Source organism: Vicugna pacos, chromosome 16 (assembly GCF_048564905.1).
Source record: "Vicugna pacos chromosome 16, VicPac4, whole genome shotgun sequence".
NCBI classification, from domain to species: Eukaryota; Metazoa; Chordata; class Mammalia; order Artiodactyla; family Camelidae; genus Vicugna; species Vicugna pacos.
In genome coordinates, this window is record NC_133002.1 from 6,038,840 (window position 1) to 6,064,538 (window position 25,699).

The 25,699-nt window shown below is 40.5% G+C and overlaps 1 protein-coding gene across 9 annotated transcripts in view; it reads right to left on the reverse strand.

Annotated features, from left to right (window-relative positions):
• SYNRG (synergin gamma) overlaps nt 1–25,699 on the reverse strand; it is a 76,969-nt gene that overhangs the window by 9,528 nt on the left and 41,742 nt on the right. For all 9 annotated transcript variants that reach the window (XM_072940305.1, XM_031685246.2, XM_031685254.2 and 6 more), the window contains 6 exons: nt 22,296–23,243; nt 13,085–13,678; nt 11,836–11,999; nt 11,082–11,135; nt 10,484–10,580; nt 5,747–5,895 (listed from right to left, as the gene is read on the reverse strand). In XM_072940305.1, coding sequence (XP_072796406.1) covers nt 5,747–5,895; nt 10,484–10,580; nt 11,082–11,135; nt 11,836–11,999; nt 13,085–13,678; nt 22,296–23,243 — 2,006 coding nt within the window. The remainder of the gene's footprint in view (nt 1–5,746; nt 5,896–10,483; nt 10,581–11,081; nt 11,136–11,835; nt 12,000–13,084; nt 13,679–22,295; nt 23,244–25,699) is intronic.

The window sequence follows — 25,699 nt, forward strand, 5'->3', positions numbered from 1 at the left end:
CCAGTTTGCCGTGCGGAGGGAGGGATTCAGAACCCCTGTGAGTGAGAGGACGACACCCCCAGGTTAGATGGGTGACCGAACCCAGAAGGCTTTCTTTGAAATCACAGAATCAAATCCTATGACTTCTTTAAAAAGGTCTGAGCAAAACTAATCCTTAGTGTGAAAAAATCAGAACACAGATTATCTGTAAGTAGGGCGATGGGGCAAGGAGCTTAAGGAAAGCTTCTGGGATGACGGCCTCTTCTGTATCTTGATAGGGGCCTGGGTTACATGGGGCATGCATCTGTCAAAACCACTGAGTGGTATAATTAAGATTGTTCCATTTTACTGTATATATATTTTACAAAAGAAGAAAAAAGAAGAGAAAGGCCCAGAGGGTCAGAGTCTAGAAGGCAAGCCTTTCTGAGCAAGATGTACAAGGATGAACCTGGCTTCACCTCACCCACTGACAGCAGCTCCCTCAAAGCAGTAATCCAGGCCCAGATTCTCCCCAATTATCTTTTGCCCTAAAAGCACTAATACATAATGAACCTGGTTAACACGCCTGGTGTTTTGTGGAACCTTTGAAGAGTTCACCGCAAAGGAAGATGCTCTGTGATCACAGACTTTTTTCTCTAACAGCACCAGAGGAGACGAGATGGGTTTGTATTTGAGGGTCTGTATAGAAATCTAGTTTTCAAAGCATTAATTACAGTAAGAAACTGATTGCCACCCAAAACAAAGAGCCTTAACATCCAAGTGGAGAAGGGGAGTCTTTTAAGCTACTCTATAGTCTGGGGATATAAACGGGAAAAAATGCACAGAAAAGAACTTGACTGTTTATATCAAGTTATTGTCAAGACAGACTCCTGCTGTTTCATCTCATGAACCTTCATGCTAAGTAACAATCTACTGCCCCCCAAAAGGCTTCTAGCTCTCTGGTTTTACCCACCCTACTTGCCTATTTCGAGGGGGCAACAGAGAACAGAGGTTCAAAAGGCAGACTTAAGATTTTTTCAGACTGAGGCCAGGTCCCACCAAGATCTCTGTGCCTGAGTTTCTTCATCTGTGCAAGGGGGAAACCACAGTACCTACCCTCAAGACCGCTGCCTTAAGTAAATCACACCTATGCACACAGTAGGCACTCAGTACAAGTTGGCTAATGATGACAATGATATTGAGGCTTAGTCTGGTCTGTATCAGTACAAGCTTAGGAGCAGAAGGTGGGTGAATCAGGAGAAACCCAGACACACACCGATCTCTGGATTCCTAATGTGTGGCCTTAGATAGTCTGTTGCTATAAAGACACGGGACAAATGGATTTTGAGGTGAGGCCTTTTTAAGAGACTGAGCACAGAGGCTCTGATGAAGGGCGACGCTAACGATGCAAAGGTGACACACTGGACTCTACGACAAGTAACTGGTAACACGTCCTTCTCCATCAAGCAGCCTCACAGGCACCCCACGTACATCACCAGCCAACCAACTTCACTCGAAATATTTTTTAAAAACACCAGGGTTTTATCACCCAAACACAACCCTATTGCCATTTGGGCAGATTTCCTTCCGGCCCTGTAATAACAGTTCTATGTTATTTCAAACTTTGTGCTCCTTTAAAGAATGGCTGCATAACATCCTAATATGAAGATTCACACAATTAACTAATCCTCCAGATTTGGACTTTTAGGTATGTTTCAATTTTTCCCTTTTACAAAGAACAGCTTGTGCATTTAACTTGCTTCTTTTTGTGAGTTTGTACGTAGAGGTTTGGCCTTAGGAGGTTTCCCAAGAAGTGGAATTCTGAGTCAGCCTTTAATTCATCCAGCTTTTGCTGTGCTCACACTGGACAAAAGAGGAACGAAATGTCGTCCTGGTCCCTGTCCTCAAGGAGTACCACAGGCAGAGGGGAAAGCATGTTGCCAAACACCTCTCCCATAGGGTGGTCCCAATTTCCTCATAAACTGATTCTTAATAAATGCCCTAAGGAAAAGCCCAGTTGTACACATCACCACCAGCAGGATTCAAACAAACCAAACCCCAAACTGGGCTTATTAGGAGGTAAAAAAACGAAAGCTTGTTTTAATTTGAATTAATGTTTACTGATTACCCGTGCCTCCTCTTTTATGAATCACTTCATGTTTCTGCTCCGATTTTACTGGGTGCTGGTACATTTCTCACTGATTTGCACGTTTTTTTTCCACAGACTTGAGACCACCGTCAGTACGCAGTGCCACGCTTTTTTCTCGTTTACCGTCTCATCTATTTTTTCCCCACTTAGACTGACTTTTCACTAATTTGTACTTGGAACATGCCATCCAATCTGTACGGAGAGATCTCCCAAGAAACTACTCAGTGAAACCTGTTGTTTTATTTACTGAAAGGGTATTTTTGAAGATAATATAGATTAGGTTAGTTTCCTCTTTACAAGAACCCACACATTTCTTTCTGACATGAATGCCAGGAATAATGTTTCCTGAGTGGAGGGTTTATTTTTATGTTATGAATCCAGTGAATCATGGAACAGATCACGTCTTCTTTACGTGAATGCCTAGGAAGGGTCAAGTTAACTGTACAGCTCACCACTAGCAAATGCCAGCACTTCAAAAGCACACATTTTTGTACACTTCACTTCATCCGTGACTTTACCTTCCCTACTTTCATTTTTCCTTTGTTTTATTTTCCTTATCCATTTAAAATATTTAAACCAGTTATTAAAATAATGAGGTATAAAAATGCTTACCTAGTTTGACAAAAACAAAGTTCAAAAAAGTATAAAACCCAAAGTACAAAGTCCCACCCAACACTATTAGAACACAATAAAAAACACATACTATATGATGTCACTTATATGTGGAATCTAAGAAATAGAAATGAATGTATACACAAAACAGAAGCAGAATAAGACAAAGAAAACAAACTTATACCAAGGGAAGAGGGAGGTGGGGAGAGACAAATTAGGAGTATGGGATTAACAGATACAAACTACTACACATAAAACAGATAAGCAATAGGGTTTACTGTATAGCACAGGGAATTATACCAAATAGCTTATAGTAACTCCTAATGGAACAGAATCTGCCAAAAACCCAAATCTGTATGCTGTACCCCCTGAAACAAACATGATATTGTAAATCAACTATACGTCAGTTAAAAAAACAAACAAAAAGAAATACAGGACAAAGTCCAGCTTTTAAGGAGCTGAGAAGCTAGTGGGCAAGAAATAAGAAGACACAACATCAAGAAGCGTGCTAAGTGTGGTGACAGAATGTGCCAAGGAGACACACAGGAAGGGCATCTGATTCAGACTGAGGGCCTCTTGGAATGACTTCTGGGGGCAATGACACAGAGTCCGGAGGGGAAAGCACTCTAACAGAGAAACAGAAGCCAGAGCAACCCAAGTGATGGAAAAGACCTTACACTGAGCTAAGGCTTTTAAACTTGATTCTGAAGACTGGTGAGTCACTGCAGGATTTTAAATGGGATTTAAATGACATAGTCAGATTAACATTTCAGAAAAAAGCAATAGTGGTGTGCAGAACAGACTGACGGGATAAAAAAACGAACCAGTAACCCTAGCTATATGGCCAGGGGTGATAAGGGCCTGAATGACTTACTACATTAAACAAAATGAGGTTTTCATTTGTATTTTATAACTATTGTTAATATGTAAGAATGCTATGAATTTTTGCTAGATTCATTAAATTTAACCTCTTGAATTCAGATTTCCAGAAGTGTTTCATATCACCAAATAAACATAAATTTCTCTCTTCTTTCCAAATATTTCTATTTCACTTCTTATTGTACTGGCCACGACCATATTTTAAAAAAAATAACTACTCAAACTGTATGATTTTAGGTCATAAATTGAAAAAATGGCTCAAGGAAAACAAAATGAAGATTTTGGAAATGATTTAAACTTTTTAAGGACTTAGTGTCACAAACCAGACGCAGCATAACAATGGTGAGACTTGCCACTGAGGGCACGCTGCTGGGAGAGCAGGGACCCCACCTGGCTGTCAGTGCAGCGCACTGAGAACCGCTGCCCGCCACACGGCAGGGAGAAGGGAAAGAAAATGGAACCGCGTACTTATTCCAGCTGTGGGAGGGAGATAAATTTGACTATCGTGAAATAAAGGATTTTATCAGAGACAAACTGAGTAAGTAAGAATATATAAAAATAAAAAAGTTTTGCCCAATGAAATATAAAAACAGGGAGGAAACAGAGGAGGAAAAAAACTGATAGAACCTTGTAAGTGTGCACACATGTGTGTGTATAAATCTGTCACAAATATGAAATATGTATGGTCAGTAACGATTTTTCACTGAGTAAATGGCCAAATGGTCAAAGGAGACATGATCAGTTTACACATAAAGGAGATAAAATGAGTAAATTATCATTTGGGACACTGGATAGCCTCTCGGGAAATGAATGAAATATAAAAAGAAATGTATAACTGTATATTGCTGGTGGCACTGTCAGCCAGCCCCATGCCCCCCGGAAAGCCAGGTAACACCTGTAACAACAGCTATGTGCGTGCACACCTGGATGCGTGCAACCACGCCTCTGCCCTCTTAAGTAAACTTGGAGGAACTCTATCCCCAAAAGGGGAGAGTCATTTGTTTAATGATGCTCAGAGTAATACTATTCGTAACAGGAAAAGATGAAAACAATCCAAGACCCTAAGAAAATAAAAAGGCTAAATGAACCACAGGATAGTAATAGTATGTAGCATACAATTTTTCATTTTACTTTGGTTTTTGAAAAAATTTTTTTATTGAGGTATAGTTGATGTACAGTATAAGTTTCAGGTGTACAACACAGTGATTCACACTTTTGAAAGGTTATATTCCATTTATATTATAAAATATTGGCTATACTCCCTGTGTTGTACAATATATCCATGTAGCTTATTTCATAAACAGTAGTTTTGTAACTTTAAATCCTCTACCCCTACATTGCCCCTCCCCCTTCCCTCTTTCTACTGGTAATCACTAGTTTGTTCTCTGTATCTGAAAGTCTGCTTCTTTTGTGTTATATTCCTTAGTTTGTTGTATCTTTTTAGATTCCACATGTAAGTGATACCATACAGTATTTGTCTTTCTCTGACTGACTTACTTGGCATAATGCCCTCCAAGTCCATCCATGTTGTTGCAAATAGCAAGATTTCATTTTTTATGGCTGTATAGTATTCCATGACACACATTCCCCAGCCCCAAACTTCTTTATCCATCCATCTGTTGATGGACACTTGGGTTGCTACCATATCTTGGCAACTGTAAATAGTACTCCTAAGACCACTGGGGTGCATGCATCTTTCTGAATTAAGTGTTTTCATCATACAGTTTTTTAGAAGGACACATATGGGGACAGAAATAACTAGAAATGCAAAGGGAGAAACACTAACCAATGCTTTGCAAAATATGTATGTGTGTGTGTGTGTATATGTATGTATGTATATATACATACACACACACATATATACGTGTGTGTGTGTGTGTGCGCATATATGAATTAAGAAGGATGTAGATAGAGAATGTTTTCCTACGTTCTCTCTCTCTTTTTTTTTTTTAGGTACAACAGGCCTGGGCACTATCCAGACGCCAACACGGTACTACCAACTAACAGCACAAATGTTCCCTTCTTCCTTTAACAATATACCACAGGCACCTTCATCCTCCAATAAGTGCCATCACAGGAACATACACTCAGCGTTACAGCTTAGGTTTCTGGAAGGAAAGTAACTGCTCAATTATCTAATGGGCTTACCGTGAGTGTGGCAAGTGACATGAAGCCAATTAGGTTATTCCATACTTTATCGATGTCCTTTAGCAACTGCTGGAGTTTCTCACTGCACACTGCAGTGGCTTTTATCCCCAGCTCCACACGCTTGGTTACCCTGTACACCTCGACCACACCTGACAGGGTGAGAGGGTAGAGAGTTAAGGTGCTGGAGTGATGAGGAGAGGGTGAGCAGACAAGGCAGTGTGTTACTGCTGGCTGACGTCCCAGGTGGAAACAGGGACGAGATCTGGACAGAGGTGAACTTACTACTCCTTGGGACCAATCAGCTCGTAGCCCTGCAGCATTAACTTTTTGGTAAAAGCACAGACCTCAGAGCTACACCACTAGGATTCAAATCCCAGCTGTGGCACTTACTAGCTGTGTAACCTTGGGCAAGTTGCATAACCTCCCTGTGCTTCAGCTTCACTGGTACAACTGGGATAATAACAGTACCTCCTCAAAGGATGGCTGAGGGGATTAAATAGGTTAATACTGTAGAAGCCTTACAACAGTAGGAAGTATTAACACCCCCCCGCCCACCGGCTTCCTTATGAGTCCATCTGTTTGAATTTGGGAAATACCATTCAACTTGCTGAAAAGGGAGTATTAACATTATAAAAGAATCTGAACGTCAGTAAATCACGAAGCACAGGCCTACCTCGCTTTATCTTATCGTGCTTTGCTTTACTGCGCTTTCCAGATAGACATTTTTTACAAATTGAAGGTTCGTGGCAACCCTGCACTGAGCAAATCTACCAGCGCCATTTTCCCAACAGCATTTGCTCACTTTGTGTCTGTGTCACATTTCGGTAATTCTCCCAATATTTCAAATTTTTTCACTGTTATTTGGTATGGTGACCGATGACTGGTGATCTTTGATGTCACTATTATAGTTGTTTTGGGGCGCCATGAACCACACAGTATATGTTCTAACTGCTTCGCTGACCTGCTGTCCCCGTCCCTCTCCCTCTCCTCGGGTCTCTCCCTGTTCCCTGAGACACAATATTGAAATCAGGCCAATTAATAACCCTCAGTGTTCAACGGCCTCTCAGTGTTCAAGTGAAAGGAAGTCTCATGTCTCTCGCTTCAAACCAAAAGCTAGAAATGATTACGCTTAGTGAGGAAGGCACGTCAAAAGCCAAGACAGGCCAAGAGCTAGGCCTCTTGCACCAACGAGGGAGCCACATCGTGAATGCAAAGGAACAGTTCCGGAAGGCAGTAAGGAGTGCTGCTCCAGTGAACGCATGAATGACAGGACAGCAAAACAGCCTTACTGCTCACATGGAGCAAGTTTCAGTGGCCTGGATAGGCGATTAAAGCAGCCACAACATTCCCTTAAGCCAGAGCCTAATCCAGCTCAAGGCCCTAACTCTCTTCAATTCTTTGAAGGCTGAGAGAGGTGAGGAAGCAGCAGCAGCAAAGTGTGAAGCTAGCGGAGGTAGTTTAAGGAAAGTCGCGAAGTTTAAGGAAAGAAATCATCTCCGTGACCTAAGATGCAAGGGGAGGGAGCACGTGCTGATGCACAGGCTGCAAATTTCCCAGAAGACCAGCTGAGACCATTAACGAAGGCGGCTCCACTGAACAACAGACTTTCAATGGAACCACATTCTACTGGAAGAAGATGCCATCTAGGACTTTCATACTAGACAGAAGTTAATGCCTGGCTTCAGAGCTTCAAAGGACAGACTGACTCTCTTGTCAGGAGCTAATGCAGCAGGTAACTTTAAGTTGAAGTCAGTGCTCACTGACCACTCCAAAAATCCTGGGCCCTTAGGAATGATGCTAAATCCACTCTGCCTGTGCTCTCTCTGTTAACTGGAACAACAAAGCCTGGATGACAACACATCTGTTTATAACATGGTTTACTGACTATTTTAAGCCTACCGCTGAGACCTACTGCTCAGAAAAGCAGATTTCTTTCAAAATATGACTGCTCAGTGACAATGCCCCTGGTCACCCAAAAGCTCTGATAAAGATGTACAACGAGATGAATGTTTTCATGCCTGCCACACAACACAACACCATTCTTCAGCCCACGGATCAAGGAGTAATTTCAACTATCCAGTCTTATTTTTTAAGAGGTGCATTTCATAAGGCTATAGCTACCATTGATAGTAATTCCTCTGATGGATATGAGCAATGTAAACTGAAAAACTTCAGGAAAGGATTCACCATTCTAGAAGTCATTAGGAACATTTGTGATTCATGGGAAGAGGTCAAAATAGCAACATTAACAGGAGTTTGGAAGAAGCTGATTCCAACCCTCATGAGTAACTTTGCGGGGTTCAAGACTTCAGGGGAGGAAGGAACTGCAGATGTGGTGGAAATAGCAAGAGAATTAGAAGTGGAGCCTGAAGATGTGTGAACTGAAATCCCACGGTAAAACTTTAATGATGACGTGTTGCTCCTTCTTTTTTTTTTCCTAAAGAGAAGGCAAGTTTATTTAGAGAGATACACATTCCATAGACAGAATGCGGCCCGTCTCAGACGGCCAAAGTGGCCCAGGCTGCAGGGGTGGTTAGTTTTCCTGGGCTGGGTAATTCCATGTGCCAACAAGTTGGAGGAGAATTCCAGCTGTTTTAGGGGAGGGGCAGGGATTTCCAGGAACTAGGCCACTGCCCACTTTTTTGGCCATTTATGGTCACCTCAGAACTGTCATCATGCCTACAGGTGTGCCACTGAGCATGCTAATATATTACAATGAGTACGTAATGAAGCTCAAGGTCTACTGCAAGTCAAATCTTCCGCCATCTTGGGCCTACTTGGTTCTAACCAGTATTTATCCTGTCCTCAATGGCTGTGTCATTCTTTTAATGGAGATGTTGCTTCTTATGGATGAGCAAAGAAAGTGGTTTGAGATGGAATCTAACCCTGGTGAAGATGCTGTGAAGATTGTTAAAATGACAACAAAGGATTCAGAACATTACATAAACTTAGTCGACAAAGCAGCGGCAGGTTTTGATAAGATTGACTTGAATTCCGAAATAAGTTCCACTGTAGGTAAAATGCTATCAAGCAGCACTGCATGCTCCAGAGAGGTGGCTTGTGAAAGGAAGAGTCAATCAACGAGGCAAACTTCATCGCTGTCTTATTTTAAGAAACTTGCCACTTCAGCCTTCAGCAGCCACCACTCTGATCAGTTAGCAGCCATTAACAGAGGCAAGAGCCTCCACCAGCAGGAAGATTACAATTCACTGAAGGCTAAGACGATGACTGGCATTTTTCAGCAATAAAGACTTTTTAAATTAAGGTATTTACATTGTTTTTTCAGACGTGCTATTGCACACTTAACAGACGAGAGTATAGTGTAAACGTAACTTTTCTACACACTGGTAAACCAAAAAACTCATGTGACTCGTTTTACTGCGATGTATGCTTTATTGTAATGGTCTGAAACCAAACTCGCAAAGTCTCCAAGGTATGGCTGTAATTAAGAAACAGCTCACTCTTCTGAGTGCCCTAAGATTTACAAACTCTGTGGCCTCACGTGTCTTTTAAACACTTAACAGGACACAGAATTGGTCTTTTCCTGTGGTCTCTGAATTGTGGCTGAACTCTTCCAGCAAGGATGATAAGTGCCCAGGGTCTCCATATTCCAAGGACAGCTGCCAGCCACACACCCAACCCTCCCCTGCCTCTCTCAGAGAGGCCTGGAAGAACTCCAGGGGGTCTTCAGTGGTACCTCCTCAGCCTGTATACAGCACTATGGACTGTCCCTTCTTCCCCAGGGGAAGGGCAGGAACTACTGCCCACTCTAAGCCAAGTGAGGGGGCTTCTAAGACCATCTTTCATACTAGGACACTACCAGAAGGAAAGACAGGCAACCCATTACCCAGTGAACACTTGTTTATGAAGCAGAACTGTGCCTATCTGAGAAGGAAAAAGGAACCAGAGAGCAAGATGGCAGGAGTAAAGGGGAGCCCACATCCCTTCACAGCCACTCGTTCAGCAAGTATTAGTGAGTGACTACTACGTGCTAGACAGCAGTCCAGGGGCTGAAGACACAGCTGTGAATGAGAGAGACCCAAATCCCTCCCTTCCTGGAGCTTCATTCCAGTGGAGGGAGGGAGATAAAATATTTAAGATATTAAAGGTATTAGGGCTAGGGAGACAACCAAACAGGGACAGGGATAGGAAGTGCCAGGGTGGGGACGGGGAAACAGTTTTGAGTAAGGGAGACCAGGAAGACCTCACTTAGAAGGTGACTAAAGATCTCAAAAACATTAGGGTCCAGGGCACGTGGCTGTGGCCATGGGACAAGCCTGAGCTTGGGGAGAAGAGGATCACTGGACTGGACAGAGATGGAGGTTTCAAGTTGGACTGGGATGTTTGACAACTGAAGGTAGGCAGGAAGCTGAGGAACCTGGGATGTTAGTAAGGGATAGGGAGGAAGAATTCAACATGGCATGGTAAGAACTGATTGGAGACCCAGGGATTTAATTTTAGTGCCTCATCTAGTTCAGACCCTGATAAACCAGTAATATGTAATTTTACACACATACAAACATATGTATAGCATAAGGACTGGGAAGTTTGGCCACAGAGACCTTAAGTCAAATAGTTATTCCTGTCTGTGACTTAAGGGTCTTATCTACAAATGCAGATGCTACTTAATGAAGCCACAGTAGCTTGAGCGAGCTAGATTAAACTACTAACATAGGGACAAATGAAAGGATCACAAAGTGCCATGATTTGGGGAAAGTAAAATCTAAAAGAACATACCTAATAAATACTCCATGCCTCGGGCTGACTGAATTACTTCTGTGCACACAGAACTACTGCTGATTCCATTTAAGGTATCATTTGCCTTCTTAATGACCTACAAGAAATGAAATCACATCAGCTTATATAATCAAGAAAAGTCATTACAAACCAATTTACGATTAGCAGAAAGTCCAAAGGAAAGCCAGGAGGGGTGACAAAGCAGGACTGATTGATGTATGTAGATGACTACGCTGAAACAAATCTGAGAAGTTCATCTTGACATTGAAGAAAAGATCCTCCATTTTTGGGGGGAAGAAGAAAGACAGAGGTTCTTTAGCTTTAATATTATTTTCACTTAGGCAGAGATAATGATATCATTATTATTTCTTAAACACAGGGACAGAAGAGGACACAAGGGACAAATGAGCTGTGTCTGCTGTTAAAAATGTGAAAGCAGCCTCACTTAAGAAGTATGACTTTCCACACAGCTTCCCTTTGCACAGGGCCGTCAAGGCCATCAAGGTAGAGCTCTCTGTCCATCCAAATGAACCAAGAAGGCAAAATGACACAAGAGGCGTTTCCATACATGTGACCACCACAAGAGTGACATACTCACCTCGAGGGCACTCCCCAGACATCTCTGCCATTCATATGCGTATCTCTCATTCTCCTGTGAATTTTATAAGAAGTTCTGGGTTACACACAGACTCGCCTGGAATCCTGTTTATGCCTTCTGTCTTTTCAGAGTACTGAAGACTTCCTGTTTATGAGAATCACTCCAGTTCAAGTACTACTGTTTATCTTTTGAACCCACTAATGGCAATTTTAAATTCCTGATAAATGCAACTTTCAAGCCCATGATTTGTGAATCTGAGGGAAATGTTTCCTGATCGATTCCCTTCACACATGTTGCCTCATCTGTTCCATGAGTAGCAGAAACTTCTTTCAAGGTACTCACCATGTAGGCGTCTAGGACAAGAGCTCATATCAAACCATGCGCGTCCTGAAGATGCAGCAGACATAAACAGAAGATCCAGAACATTTCCCCCCTCCTCTATTTTGATGTTTTACCATTCACTAGGATGAGACAGTCTACATGCTCAAAAAGAACTCCCTTAGACACTTCCCTCCTTGTGAGGGCCCACAAGGAATTTCAGCTTTAGGGTCACTAACTACTTTCAGCGACACCACGCCTGGGAGGCATTTTCATCCAGGGCTAATGTCACTATTCTCTCACTTTAATTACACGCTTTATGTCTGGTGCCTGTGACCTTCTGCCCCTCACTTCTCCAGGTGACAGCTGCAAGCGCATCTTCTTGGGGTGCGTCTTTCACCCGCCCCCGCCCCCGCGGACAAGGAGCCCCGCTCACCTCCACCTCCCCCGTCAGGTCTTTGTACTTGTCGCGGATGACAGGCAGCGCGGGCTTCTCGCTCAGCGTGTTGGAGCGGTCTCTGAAGGGCTGCTCCAGAGCCGGGGAAGGGGAAGTACGGCTTATTTCTTTATCACCAAGGCTCAGGCTCCTCTTGTGTGACCCTGGGGGGAGGAGATGGCACAGAGGTCCTGACTACTCAGTTTAGTTCAAGCGGAGGCTCCTCCTTGCTAACATGACCCTCTTCTTCAGATGTTTGGGTCAGAAGGCGCTCAGAAACACACCCCTCACTCTGTCAGGCAAGCTACGAGCTGAACCCTTTGAATGGTTCTCCCTTGCTTGGGTTCCCTGCCTTTCATTTTCTCCATTACTCTTCTCCAATTTATCACAATTCTTCCGTAATCCTAAATGCAGAATCACTGCAGTCTGGAGGACAAAAGTGTCTTTCTAAGTATCAGTGCGAAAGAGGTATGTTGCTTTTCCAGTCATTAGTTACGGATTTGCACCAACTTTCTCCATCTCCCTCAATCTAATGGAAATCAATGAGCTCTTCTGCCGGATGGGATTAAAGCAAAAGGGGGCAAACTCAAATGCCTTCAGAGAGCATGTAAGTCAAGTAAATGACCAGAGCAGGTCAGGTGGAGATGGAAGTGGTGGTGACTGTGACACTGGGGAGCGCACACCTCATCTGTTAGAGGGGGCATTGCTACTCAGCTCCCACTCATCATCAAGAGGTGGGAATGCAGGCTGACTACTGCCAGATATTACGACTTTTCAAGAAAAGCTAGAAATACAGGCTGTGAAGTGTCAAGATTTTTATATATTTACAATTGCTTCACATATTAAAAAATCTTCCGTATGGGTCTGCACATGGAATCCAGATCCTACAACAGCTACCTTGTTGCAGCCTCTGGACCAAAAGATACAGTCTGCAGCCGGGGAACAAGAGCAGAGCTCACTGGCCCATGAAGGGATCAAACCATTCTCTGGCCAAAACAAGCAAATGAACAACACACTGTGTGCTCTGCTTATTTTTAGCCCCAAAAGCCTTTATCTGAGGGATACTGGTTTAATTTCAGTTCAATCTCAGGGAAACCATTTTTTATGGCTATCTGTAATTGACTGATTTTAAACACTGGAAAATCTATTTCCTGCTAACCCGGGGACCAACTTCTTATTCTAAGAAAGAACATCTAACACCGCAGTGGAAGAAACCACGACCATAAAATCTACGTTGAAAGCCACTCACCTTGGACAGAAAGGTCAAAGGTTGCCAGCTCACTTTTGATCATTTCTTCACTGGATTTCACTTTGCCTTGTGAACTGGCCACTAAAAAGTCAAACTTGCTGATTTTGGGCTTTTCACTTTGAAACTCCCCAAAGTCATCTGCACATTCCTTGGGGGTGTCGTGAGACGCGCTGCTGGAGGCTGGGCTTGGGCGCGTGGTCTCCTGGCTCCGTTCAGCTGCAGGCAGGTCCTGTCTTGTGAAATCCTTATAGTCCCCGCTTTCATATTCCTTTTGCTCGCTGGCCCGCGGAATCACATCTGTAAAACTGGCAAAAGCTGGAAAGGGAGTCTCTGGAAGAGCGTCCTCACTTGCAAAGGTTGTGACTTTGGAGAGAGATGTCACAGTGAGGTTTTCGGAACTGCCAAACGAGGTCTCCTTCTTTTGAAGAACTGAGGCAGCTGCAGGTGCTCCGCTTCCTGCTGAGAGGACAAATGGGGGGAGTGTTCTGCCCTGAGAGGCATCATCCCTGTCTGCCCAGTCATAGCTCGTGAGTGTGCTCACTGCAAAACTGCTGCTGCAGGTTCCAAAAGCAGCATATTTTAAGTCCTCTATATCTGAAAGGGAAATAAGACCCCACAATTAGAGGCAAGCTCACGATTCAGGCAAAATGCCCTAAACTGCAGAAGCAAAATATCCAGTATAGTTGATTCACTCTATGCTACGTTGAAGTTAACTAAATTTAGAGCTTGTACTAAAATTAAAGGAGCTGGGCTATAAAATCTGATCTTTAAAAACCCTTACATTAGCTTTAAGCTTGCATTTATATTTAGTAACAAAGAGCCATTTTCTTTGGATATTAAAATTACTAAAAAAAGATAGGTTCATACACCAATATATATACTGTTTGATATAAGAAAAGGGTCATTAAATAAATTGTCCGTTAATTTATAAACTTTCAAATATATTTACAGTATTCCCTGCCTATAACACATCTCTTTTTGACTTTGTGGGAAAATGTTCTTTTATAACATGGTCATATGAAATGGACATGACAGACTAATTAAAAATCGGCAATTTCTCAAGACTAATGTGAAAATAATGCTATCTAACTTTTAATCAAATCATTAGGAGTTTCTGTCTCAGGTAAAGCCAAACGTGAGATTTTAATTAAGCAGTTACTTACCTAGATGTTATTTTGGTCAATATGGACGTCATATTGCTGTGATGGAGTATGAGGAAAGAAAAATCAATCTAAACTATTTTAGTCCCTAAAAAGTAGAATCAAAGGCTGGGTCCTCTTGGGCTCCTGCTTCTCCTTCAACTATGTGTGACCCCCTCACAAAAAAAAAAAGGAAAAAGGAAAAAAAAGAAATGCTGGGGCAGAAGACTCATTTTACATTCTTAACACATGTCTAATTTAAGAGAAGGCATAAAACAGAATGTAGGTTTTTGATTTAGACAGACCTGGGCTCAACTCCCAGCTCTGGCACCTACCACCTGTGTGACACTAGACACACCATTTAACATTTCTCAACCTCGGTTTGCTTAGCTGTAAAGAGAGAAGACCGTGTACTTGGAAGGGCTGAGTTGTGACATGAACTGATCATGTATAGACGGCCCCGCCCAGCGCCTGGTGAGCAATACAGCAATTATGATACAGCGGAGTTGCCAGCAGCCTCAATTTGATTTTCAGTTGCTACTTTAGGGCCTACAACAGAATTATTTCCAAGTAAAAATGAAAAGTCAAACCATCACTTTAATGGTCTTAGTAGGCAAAGTTTCTTGCCCATTTTCATAGAGCAGAACCAGCTGAGGCTAAGTCACGCTGATGTGGAGAAGCCACCCTTCCAGCAGCGCCATCCGTTCAGTCTGGCTGACAGGTGTTTAGTTTCTTTTCAGTCACTGTATACGAGGTAAGGAGGCCAAATGCAAGATTCTCTCCCTGACAACTACAAATATGGCTTACAAGGAAAATGCTCAAAATGTTTGTGACCCAGATTTTCCTAATTTGGTCAACAGGCGAGCCTACGCTGGGTCACGTGGTCTTTTGTGTGCAGCAAGGCTGCGGAGTTGATGAGAGGTCGGGGCTCTGGTCACTGCTCTTCTAATGGCACACCCCAGATCTCTCTCTCTCTCCTTAAACCCTATTAGGAAAAGTGTGCTGAATTAATAATAAAAATGGAAAACCCCAGATGCACAAAAAGGTCAATCAGTGAAAAGCAGGTAGCTTTCACAGGGCAGTATATTTAAAAATTCTGTAGTGCAGACTGTCCCCTTCAAATTTAGCTTCTTAAACAGGAGCCAAAAAAAACCAAGATTCATGTGGAAAAATGTACAGTTTAGAATGAATGAAACAAGACTTTCGGTGGAATGCTTTCTTGGTCTCTGGCTATACTGTCTGTTTTCCTCACTATTTAAAGGGATCAGAAGGTGCCCTGACTCAAGTGAGGGGAAATTCAATCAGGAGGCAGATGCAGTTAAACACCAGATGAGTCTTCAGGGGATACATTCAGAAGAATGTTTCACAATATGACTATTTTTATTACTAGGTCCTAACTGAAAGCTCTCTGAAGACGCTGAATTATGAACTACTCCCTGAATCTCATCTGCTAAAAGGGTAGCCATTTTTCTAGAGACCAAAGATAAATTTAATAAAAAGTTAAGCTCTTGTTCAAACATTACAACTAAGTTGCTATGGTAAAAAAAAAAAAAAGACCCTTTTGTGTAATTACGTAGCAAGGAAAAACAAGTTGTTGCTGTTGTTTTTAAAAACAGAAGTCACTGTAATAGTATCAGCTAAAACGCATTATAAGCAATAAGGGAATATCTCAGCTGCAGGGCTTTTAGAGGTCTTCAGCAAATCTTATTTTTATTAAAAATGATAATAACTATAACATTTTGCCTTTTGGAGTAACTCACAGAAATGACCAAATGAAAGACTGAAAGCCAAATATTTTATATGTTAAAAAAAATAATGAAAAGTAATTATACAGGCTATACGAAAGTAAAGCCTCAAGGTTGATTTTTAAATTTTACTTTTGTTTATTTATTGGCTATATATAGTATAAAAAATTAAAGTGCAATTCATCTGAACACATAAGGAAGTATTCCTATTACATAAGCAACATGAGAACACTGTATTCCTAACCTTAGTATTTATAAATAATATAAAAATAGAGCAGTATTTCCTGGCATGGTGAATGTTAGTAAGTCATTTTCTAAGAAAAATGTGGTAAATCAGTTTACTGAGGGTAGGTTAAATCAAGAAAATTCCTCATTTCCCATGTTAATAGTTCTGCTTCCTAAGCAGTCAAATGATACATATTATTGTATGATGATCTTAAAAATATTAAAGATGCTATAAAACCTACAACATGAGTGATGGAAGCCCTACCTAAAAAAATAATATGGAATAGCACACACTTTATTTTGCAGTTTGATAGGTGAATTGTAGAAATTGCAAGAGAAAAACGAAAAGGAAACAGAATAGATGCAATAAAAGGAACAGAGAATCTGTACTTCCAATTCGACTGGAGAACTCTCAGGCTGTGCTAGGTTGAACTGCAATTGCACACAGAGAATGCACCAAATAGTGTGCTTTAATATACGTATTTGTTTGCAACCAGCAATGTGCTATTACTAAGGCCGAAAGAATAAACTATACAATCTGTTTCCATTATGGGTCTCAAATCAAGAGATGGATTTCTTGCTTATGCTGGCGCTTATGCTGGCAAGTAACCCTATCAGTCTCTTCCACAACCTCTACGCTTCTGGATGAAGGCTGTACATGAAAACAAGGTATTTCTTGGAACAAAGACTGTGAACTGCCACCACAGGACACAAAAGGCCGTACCTACCCCAGTGGACATTTTCTAAGGCTGTAAGGCTATGCCCAGTGGTTAAGAGTTACTGGCTTTTGAAAAAGGGGTTCAGAAGAAGAGATACATGTGCAAATTCCACTATTCCCTACTGCTTTACAGAGCAATAAAAATGATCACTGGACTAAGGAAGAAATAACTTTTAATTTTCCAATACTGATTTAATCCAAACTCCACTTACCAAAGCAACTTATGAAATACTGATAAACTTCTTTCCATTCCTAGCCTTATTCTACCTTCTGAGATCAGTCATACTCATGTTCTCCATTAACCATAAAACTTGGTCTGACTGTGTCCTCTAAGTATCAAACACCCTAATAGGTGCTACTGTACAAAACAGCAATGACAGTGATCACAGTGTAGTAAGCATGACAGGTCATAACATACTGCTGTGTAACTGCCTTCCAGTGTTTTCTAATCTGCATAAAAACCTCCCATTCTTCATTTGCAATGACTCATATAAATCTGTGGTTTAAATGCTGTCCAGGCTATCAGCAAGCACCTTCAGGTTTCTGGGTCAGTAAAGGAAAGTGGCAATCCTGTGGATATTTTCAGTCAGAGGAGGCTGGAAGGCCAAGGAATGGTGCCAGGATAGACACTGGGACTGCTCACGGGCATCACTAAAGACCTCATCTAAAAAACATCAAGCACAGAGGATGGCAATCACAACTGGAGCCTTTCGGCCATGCCAGGGAGAGGGCAGCACCCAGGAGACCCTCCTATGCACATGACTCTCTCTCTCTCTGATCCTATATAGATAAAGCAACTTATCAAAAGTATTCAACTGATGGAAAAACAAAGCTGGAAGAATCCTTTGATTCTTTGAGTTATTCGGTGCAGCTTCTTTGATATTGCCAGTATCCCCTACATGTTCATTAGCTACTGTTAAAAATCAGCAGGGATTTTAATGTGAAAAATAGAATGTAAAATATAAGTACATTTGTATAATTTCTCAGACACTGATATGTGAAGTCAAGCACTAACCATATCTTACTTTACTTGGGCATTGGGGTAAACAAAACCGTATTTTTGTTTGTTTGTTGGAACTTACAGAATAGAGTTCTTCAAGTCCCTACTGCAAGTTTGTATTATTACATGTATTAGTAAAACTTCCTCCCTACAAAGTCATGTTACTCTGGAAACAACTGCTCAATTTGCAAATGTGATTATGTTTTATGCACAATTATATTCAGTTATTTTCTGCAGCCTGATCAAATGCAGAAAGGAATTAAAATAAAGAAGTCCCAGACAGACCAATCCAGCACTAAATAATTCCACTGACAAAGGAATTCCTTAGCTAAAGCCACCACAAGACTGGTCTTATAAATGGCACTGGAAAATTCTAAATGATGGGCAACTGGTATTATCACTAGATGGAGGCCACTCCAAAATCTCCGTCTTCCTAATTAGCACACAACATAATCAAAACGTATGTTCTTACAAGGTTTTGGAAACCAAGTATTATTCAACTTTCTAAAGCACTATGCCCTGGAAAACACGGTATTTTGAATAGCAGACACAGATTTTCTTAGAGTTAATCTAAACCCCAATATGCAACTTTTTTCCCCTTTAAATGGAATATTTCAGATACTGTAAGCAATCTCTCAGGAATCCTATTCAAAATCCTCACCTTCAGTGGTTTAATCTCCTGCCTCAAATTTTTAAGAAGAACAAAGAACTCTACTAAAGCGTCAAAATATAAGAAAAATTTAAACCATGGAAATAACTGTTTTTTTCCCAAGGTTTTTACTGGTCTTGGATTTCTGATTTGAAAAACAATAGTATTCCCAAGGTTCTTCACTATTATTATACTCTAAAGTGGAAAAAAAATTCCAAATCTGGCCTGCTTTTGTTGCTAACTTTTGTGGGTCTTTCTAAACTTATTTTCTTAAAAATGAAAAGAACTTGGGGCAGTGGCATAGCTCAGAGGTAAAGCTCATGCTTAGCATGCATGAGGCCCTGGGTTCAATCCTCAGTAACTCCATTAGGAAGGAAGGAAAAGGAAAGAAAAGAAAGAGTTCAAAGTTTACTCTGAGACATTCCCTAAAGTCGTTTTAAAACTTGCTTTATGGATTAAGTTAAAAAAGACTGACAGTGGCTTCATAATACATTCTGAAGTTGGAAAGATAATGTGCTCGACAGTTGGAGGGTCAAGCACCCAACTTCAAACTCAAATCAAACTCAGTCCTGAAGACTTCCCAGTATTAACATTGAACACTTTCCATTACAGAGATTATCAATCAGTCTACACTTACTGTGCTCCAAAGTCCTTCTCAACACCATTCAATAATTTAAATTAAATGGACAGATACCCAGTTATTAGCAGATGTGTCCCTCTCTCCTCAACACTAAACTCTTGGGCCTCCCTCCTCACCTTTCCCCTCTCTTCACAGTACAACTCCTAGTGGAGACAGCTCTGAGGATGTTTACTAAGCAATAAAGTCTATCCAGTTTCTTCACTAGAAGAAAGGAGTACATTTTCTCTCTCTCTATTACATAAAGTAGTAGAAGGTGTACAGCTTTTTTTTTAAACGTTTAAAGTTATATTTTAATCCAGTGCCATGTTAAAAATTTATATCAGTGGAATTACAGGGGGAAAAGGCTAAAATGTACCCAATCCTTTCTCAGGAGAAAGTTGTTTGAGGAAACAAAATCACCAAAAGGGAAAAAATCCTCTAACCACAGGAGGGTTTAAACTTGATATGGACCAGGTATTTCTTTGGTCTATCTCTAGAAAAGTACAAATTACACACATCCCCACACTTTCAAAATATGCCAAAGAATTATTTATTAACATAGGACTTACAGATCACAAGAGAGTGGTACAGAAGAGCTGGAAAAAAAGTCATCAGAATAAGCATGCAGATCAGTATTTGCAGAGGAATATACCAAAGCAAGTTCGAAAAGGCACATTCACACAGAAAATGTCTAAATGGAAAAAAAGACATCAGAAAAGCAGCCAAAAAAATAATAAGGCGCTGATTAAAATACAAAGATTTTCAATGTCAAAGAAGAGCTACTTTACAGGTAGGTAGGCAGGTAGGTAGCTACAGAAATCTTGCTAACCCTTTGAGAGTGTCACAAATGAGGGTCAGCTCTTGCTGCCAACGAAACCAGAGGATCTTAATGACTGCACATCAAGATGCTTCAATACTGAGAAATTCAATTTAGTGGGGGGACAAAAGCAGCCTGGTTGAAATTATATGCAGCAAGGACTCAAAGGGCTAAATGTAATAATACGCAGAGAAATCAGGCAATGTTATTAGTATTATCTACCTTCCATACAAAGAATTATAGCAAGGGTTAAGAGACAGTATCCCCTTCAGAGTTAAGTTAGGGTTTCTAAACGGGATTAAATCCACTAGGTTTTATTCTCTCTTCACCAGCCCACTTCTTATTTCTCCAACGAAAAGTACTTTTAACCCTCAAACTAAGAGAGTAAGAGATACTGTGATCAACAGGAGCATAAAGTAAAAGCCAATTGCACAGGAGAAGTTTCTGCCGTTTAATTCTCTCCAATACGTTTACGCAGCAATTTGCTCAACAACAATATAGCTCATTGATCAAACATTAACCCCTTTTAACAACCACTCTAAAGGGATACTGCTCCTTTCCGACAGGAAGTTTACAGATCAAAAGGAGGAAATAATCTGCTTTTAAGAATACCCTCATACTGAAGAAACTTGGCTTGAACATTACAGGTTCCAAGCTGGGAATGTTCCAAACATACATACAAAGACATGAGCACAGAAGATTATTTTAACAGGTCAATCAGAACAAGCTCAGGAACAAATCCAACCTCCCTCCCCAAATGTGAAAAAAAAAAAAAAAAGGATATCCCAAACCCAGATTAGACTCATCTCATAAAGACATCTAGCTTGGCACTGTGAAAGAATATAGATTCACTTTCAGAAAAATAGCTTCTAATTAATAACTTCAGAGTCCAAAAGGCTAGTATACATGTTATGAGATTTTTTTTAACTGAAAAGCAAATGTTGTTCAGAAAACGGAGCACTTTGCAACCAACTGCTGTAGCTCAAGCAGCTCATACAAAAAAGAGAAACAAAATCACTCCAGCAAACAAACAGCAGCAAAAAAAAAGACAAGAAAACATCTGAAGAAAAGTACAAAAAAAAAAACAGCAGACAGGCAGGGGCCCGAGGAGCCCTGCAGACAGCCCACTGCACTTGGAAAAGGCCTTAGCAAGGAGCACACGGCACACGGCGCTCTTCCGACACCTGGCTCCTGATTCAGCACCCTGTTTAAGAAGACCTCCAACACTCCAGCAGCCAAAGGATGGATACGATTTTGTTTTCTGACTTACTAATTTGACATATACAAAGGCCGTAATACTTTACAATTTCTACCTGCATCTGTAGACTTGGAAGTGTCTTATGTGTCCCTCTCTAGTTAAATGACAACAAACCCTTCCTAAACATTAATGCATGTTCTGGAATAATACAGTAATGCTGAGATATTTCTCATTATTAAAGGCCACAAAATAGGTTTATCTTTCTATATACACATCAGGGAACAAAACAAAATAAAAACTAGGACACTTAGGAATCTAGTTTTTCTGATAGGAAGTTGGATTAGAGAATAAACTGCTACATGGAATTTAAAGAGGGCTCCCATCTAAAATGCTTTCCAACATTTTATGAGACAGTTAGTAGTCACCCTAGTCTACCATCTACAGATCTGTTACAATTTAATACTTCCAGCAATAAGAGTTAACACTGAAAACCGTGCCTAAATTTCACTAACAACTCACGCCCTGCTCCTTGCCAGACCCTGGCACGCCGGGCACCCACACACAAGCTCCTTCCCTCCTCTTCTCTTGTAGGGACGTGGCAAACTGCAGGACAACTGGCTAGACATTTTTACTTTCTTAACCTAACAAGAGTCATTTTCTGTAAACCACACAAGATACTATATTGGCAGCTGCCAAATATACCCATGAGAAGAAAAAAGGAGACTGAAACACTGACCTCACTCACAGAAATGGAGGAACATTACTGACACTGCGAACATCTTTATAAAATTTCTAGCAATGTGGGGTTTGTTTAGCAGTGGATTTTGATGTGCCTCACACACCAAGTTGGTGTTAGATTTCAACATAAAAATATTTTAGCTATCCAATCTAGGTTCCCTAGTATTCATGGTATCCATATATCCAAGTATCCACAGAATCAAATTTAACACTGCTTTAAGGGGACTGGCAATGAAGAGGTTAATTATTAAGACATTCACAAAGGTTAACAGCCAGAACCTTAGTCTTCTGCAAATCCACACCCACAGAATCATCTTTGAAATCTACATCACCATCACCAGAGCAATCTCACCAATTCCTCACCTGCAGCAGGAGGATGCTGGCCACTAACTGTTGGTAAATCCAAAGAGCTATCAGACATGACATGTTTAAGATCTCCTCCCACATCAGCCAGTTTCATGTCAAACTGAACAGAGAGTGCATCTTCAGAGTCCTCCTTGCCAACACTGCTGCCACCAATGGAAGGGAGATCCAAGGACTTCACTGATGCAGAGTCTTCCTTAGTGTGTCTGAAAGCCACTGCCTTCTCTCCCAGGGATTTGTCCGAGTTCATGGAAGAAAACTTACTCGAGTGGAAGTCAGCAAAATCATCATCACTCTTTGCTGAAGGAGTGTTATCTTTCAGTTCTTCAGAACTTAGTCCAGACCCTTCCAAAGAGAGTTGTTTGAAGACATCGTATTTGGTTGACACAGCAGCTGAGCTCTGTCCACTCTTCCCTGTGCTGCTGGTGCTGCTGGGCAGGGGGCCAGGACTAGCTTCCTCTTTAAGGGCCTCATATTTGTCATCTGCCTTTTGCTCAGATGAAACAGAACTATTAGTGAAAGCCATAAAATCTGCAAAGTCATCCTGCTCCCCGACAGATGCTGGACTAGAATATTCCCCAAAAAGGTTGAATTCTCCAAAATCATCAGCCAGACTCGAAGTTTTTGCCGAAGCCAGTGCTGACGCAGCTGCGGCAGACCCCGCCGGCTGGGGTCGTGTGGAAACAGGTTTCGGTGCACTAAATGCAGCTGCAAAAGACAATGGTTTCTCACTGCTGCAAGTAACTGAGGAAAACATATCTAGATCTGCTAAGTTCAGAGGACTTTTCACTTGTGCTTGTGGTTTCTGTTGTATAGCTCCTGAGGGGAAGGCGGCTGGAAAAGTTTTGTCTTTTGTTGGTGGCTCTAGCGGTGATAGACTATCGGCAGTTTTAAAGTCGGTGAAACCATCATCAGTCCCTGCAGATCTGAATTCTGCGAAGTTTTCTCCTGAAAGAATACAACCAAGTAAATAAGAATGCTGAGCTGAGGAGGTCATGATGCAAAGCACATTAAGGTACAAACATATCACAGACTTCTCCCTCACTGGCTTGACAGTATTGAAGCACAGTTTAATAATATCCCCACCAAATACCCCTTCTGTTTTCACACTGAAGGCTAGTGATATGGAAATAAATAAAAATCAAACAGAGTGCACCTAACAGTATCATTTTCATTTGCTCATGTCAGGGTGGTATGTCTGTTAGTGCCAGAGCCTTCGACGGGCCAAAAGCACTGCTCTCAGGACTTTCTCTCACCAGCGCTAGTCAGCCACACATACAGTAGAATAAGAAATAGGTGTTGGAGGTTCCTGAAGAGAGGCATATTTAAACAGTGGCCCTTTAAGATAAAATATGTTATGTGGTGGTTAGGTTAAAAAAAGAAATCACAGGGATCAATGAAGTATTATGAAAAACATTGCATATAATATTTAGGATGCACAATGCTCTGCTCAACTAGGCACTTTAAGCACAAGGTTAGATACTATGTGGTTTTGCTCAAGTATATGGAGGCATTAATTTGAAGGGAATCTGACGCAAAAATTTTGAAAAGGCATCTATTTATTTGCAAAGCATTCTTGCTAAGAGCACGTTATAAAGTAGTTTTCCCGCATATTCTCCAACAAATAAGCTGAATCTTACAACAAAAATCTGTGAGTACTTGGGCTTTTCTTGAAAGCAGCCATCTCATTGTACCAATCAGCACTTATTCAAAGGGATTTCAATACCAATTCCATTGTTAAAAATTTCGAGGACTGGATTTAAACTTTAGTTTATATTTTGCTACTCTGAAGATGGGGCAACTGACAGAATTACTTTACTTTTAGCTAGAGAAAATAGGTACTAAGGTACTTCTTATAAATAATTAAACAAGTGCAGTTAAGATACTGATAAAAATCTAGACACATGGTTCTTAATAGGGTCTCTGTTCTTTATTATCATAGTAATATGATCACTCATAGGCATGAGGTTAGGATGCAGATGATCTGTTTTCTAACAGTGTCTGAAGGTCTTCCATAAAATCCACTAGGTTATACCAGGTAATTAAAATCAGAAATAAACCAAACATAAGTATAGTTCTATCAACATCACTTATTATTTAAAAATATGACAGCCATTTCTGCAGAGTTATAAATTAAAATACAAGCTTTAATTTCCTCATCCATTTCTTAAATTCTATCTTTCCTTAAAGTGAGATACAGAAGCATATTAACTATAAAAATGTATTTAAAACCAAAATATAAAATTGTCATTAAAATAATGCAGGCTTTATTATTCTTGTAACATGATGTATACTTTGATATATCATATGAAATAAACCATAGAAAATAATGGAAGCTTATTTTTCCTCCTAAGATACTTAAACAATTCACCAGCATAATTTATCAACAGAGAAACCTATATATTATTCAGGAAATTTCAGAAAGAGAAGAACAGCATTCAAAATTTCTGTATTTTATGTTTTCATACATACCACTAATAAAACTTAAGTCAATTTCACAAATTGACAAGAGAAGCAACTTAAAAAGATTGCCCTAGAATTTTAAGCAAGTATATCATTGATAATATCTGTATTATTCCTGTAAAAAAAGCAAGCAGCCAATTTTGTCACAGCCTAAATTTTGGATGTGCTGCTTTAAAAGATCTGTGAAATTGACAAGTTTTCCTTTGTTATTTTGAAAAAAAAAATCACCACAGCAAACTAAACTTACTGATGAATTGTAAACATTTCCATTAGAAATGTGAGCTGGGTGAAAGGGTTAAAAAGATAAAAATGGGTGGGTTACAAGTTCAAAAATAAAGGGATTTTTGGGCAAATAAATTAGCTGCAGTCATTGGAAGCCTGCTTACCAGCAGGCACATTAAGCATATTACTTCATGGGTAGCTTTTCAGTTACTTCTGAATCCTCATAAATTTTCCTAACTGCCACTTCCTAGGCCCTAACAACATTTCAAAAGAGATCACTTTGTGCTAAAACTTCAGTACGTGTCACTTCTCTATATAGTGTATTTTCCTCACCTACTTTTATTTCTGCTTTTAAACTGTAGGGGTAGAAAAAAGGAAATATTATTCAACTGTCATTTGGACTTGAACTATAGTTCTGACCATAATACTGTAAGTCTCTTCATAAATTCTAAGATACTAACCCTGATGAAGCCAGTCCAACGTATTAAAAAAAAAAATATATATATATATATAGTGGGAGGAGATAATTAGGTTTTTGTTTATTTATTCTTGGAGGAAGTACTGGGAATTGAACCCAGGACCTCATGCGTGCTAAGCATGCGCTCCACCACTTGAGTTCTACCCTCCCCCTCCCAGTCCAATGTGTTTTTAATGGGAGTAGAATAAAATACATTCTCCTAAAATGAACAAATTGGCATCTCTACCTGGAAGGCCTTAGA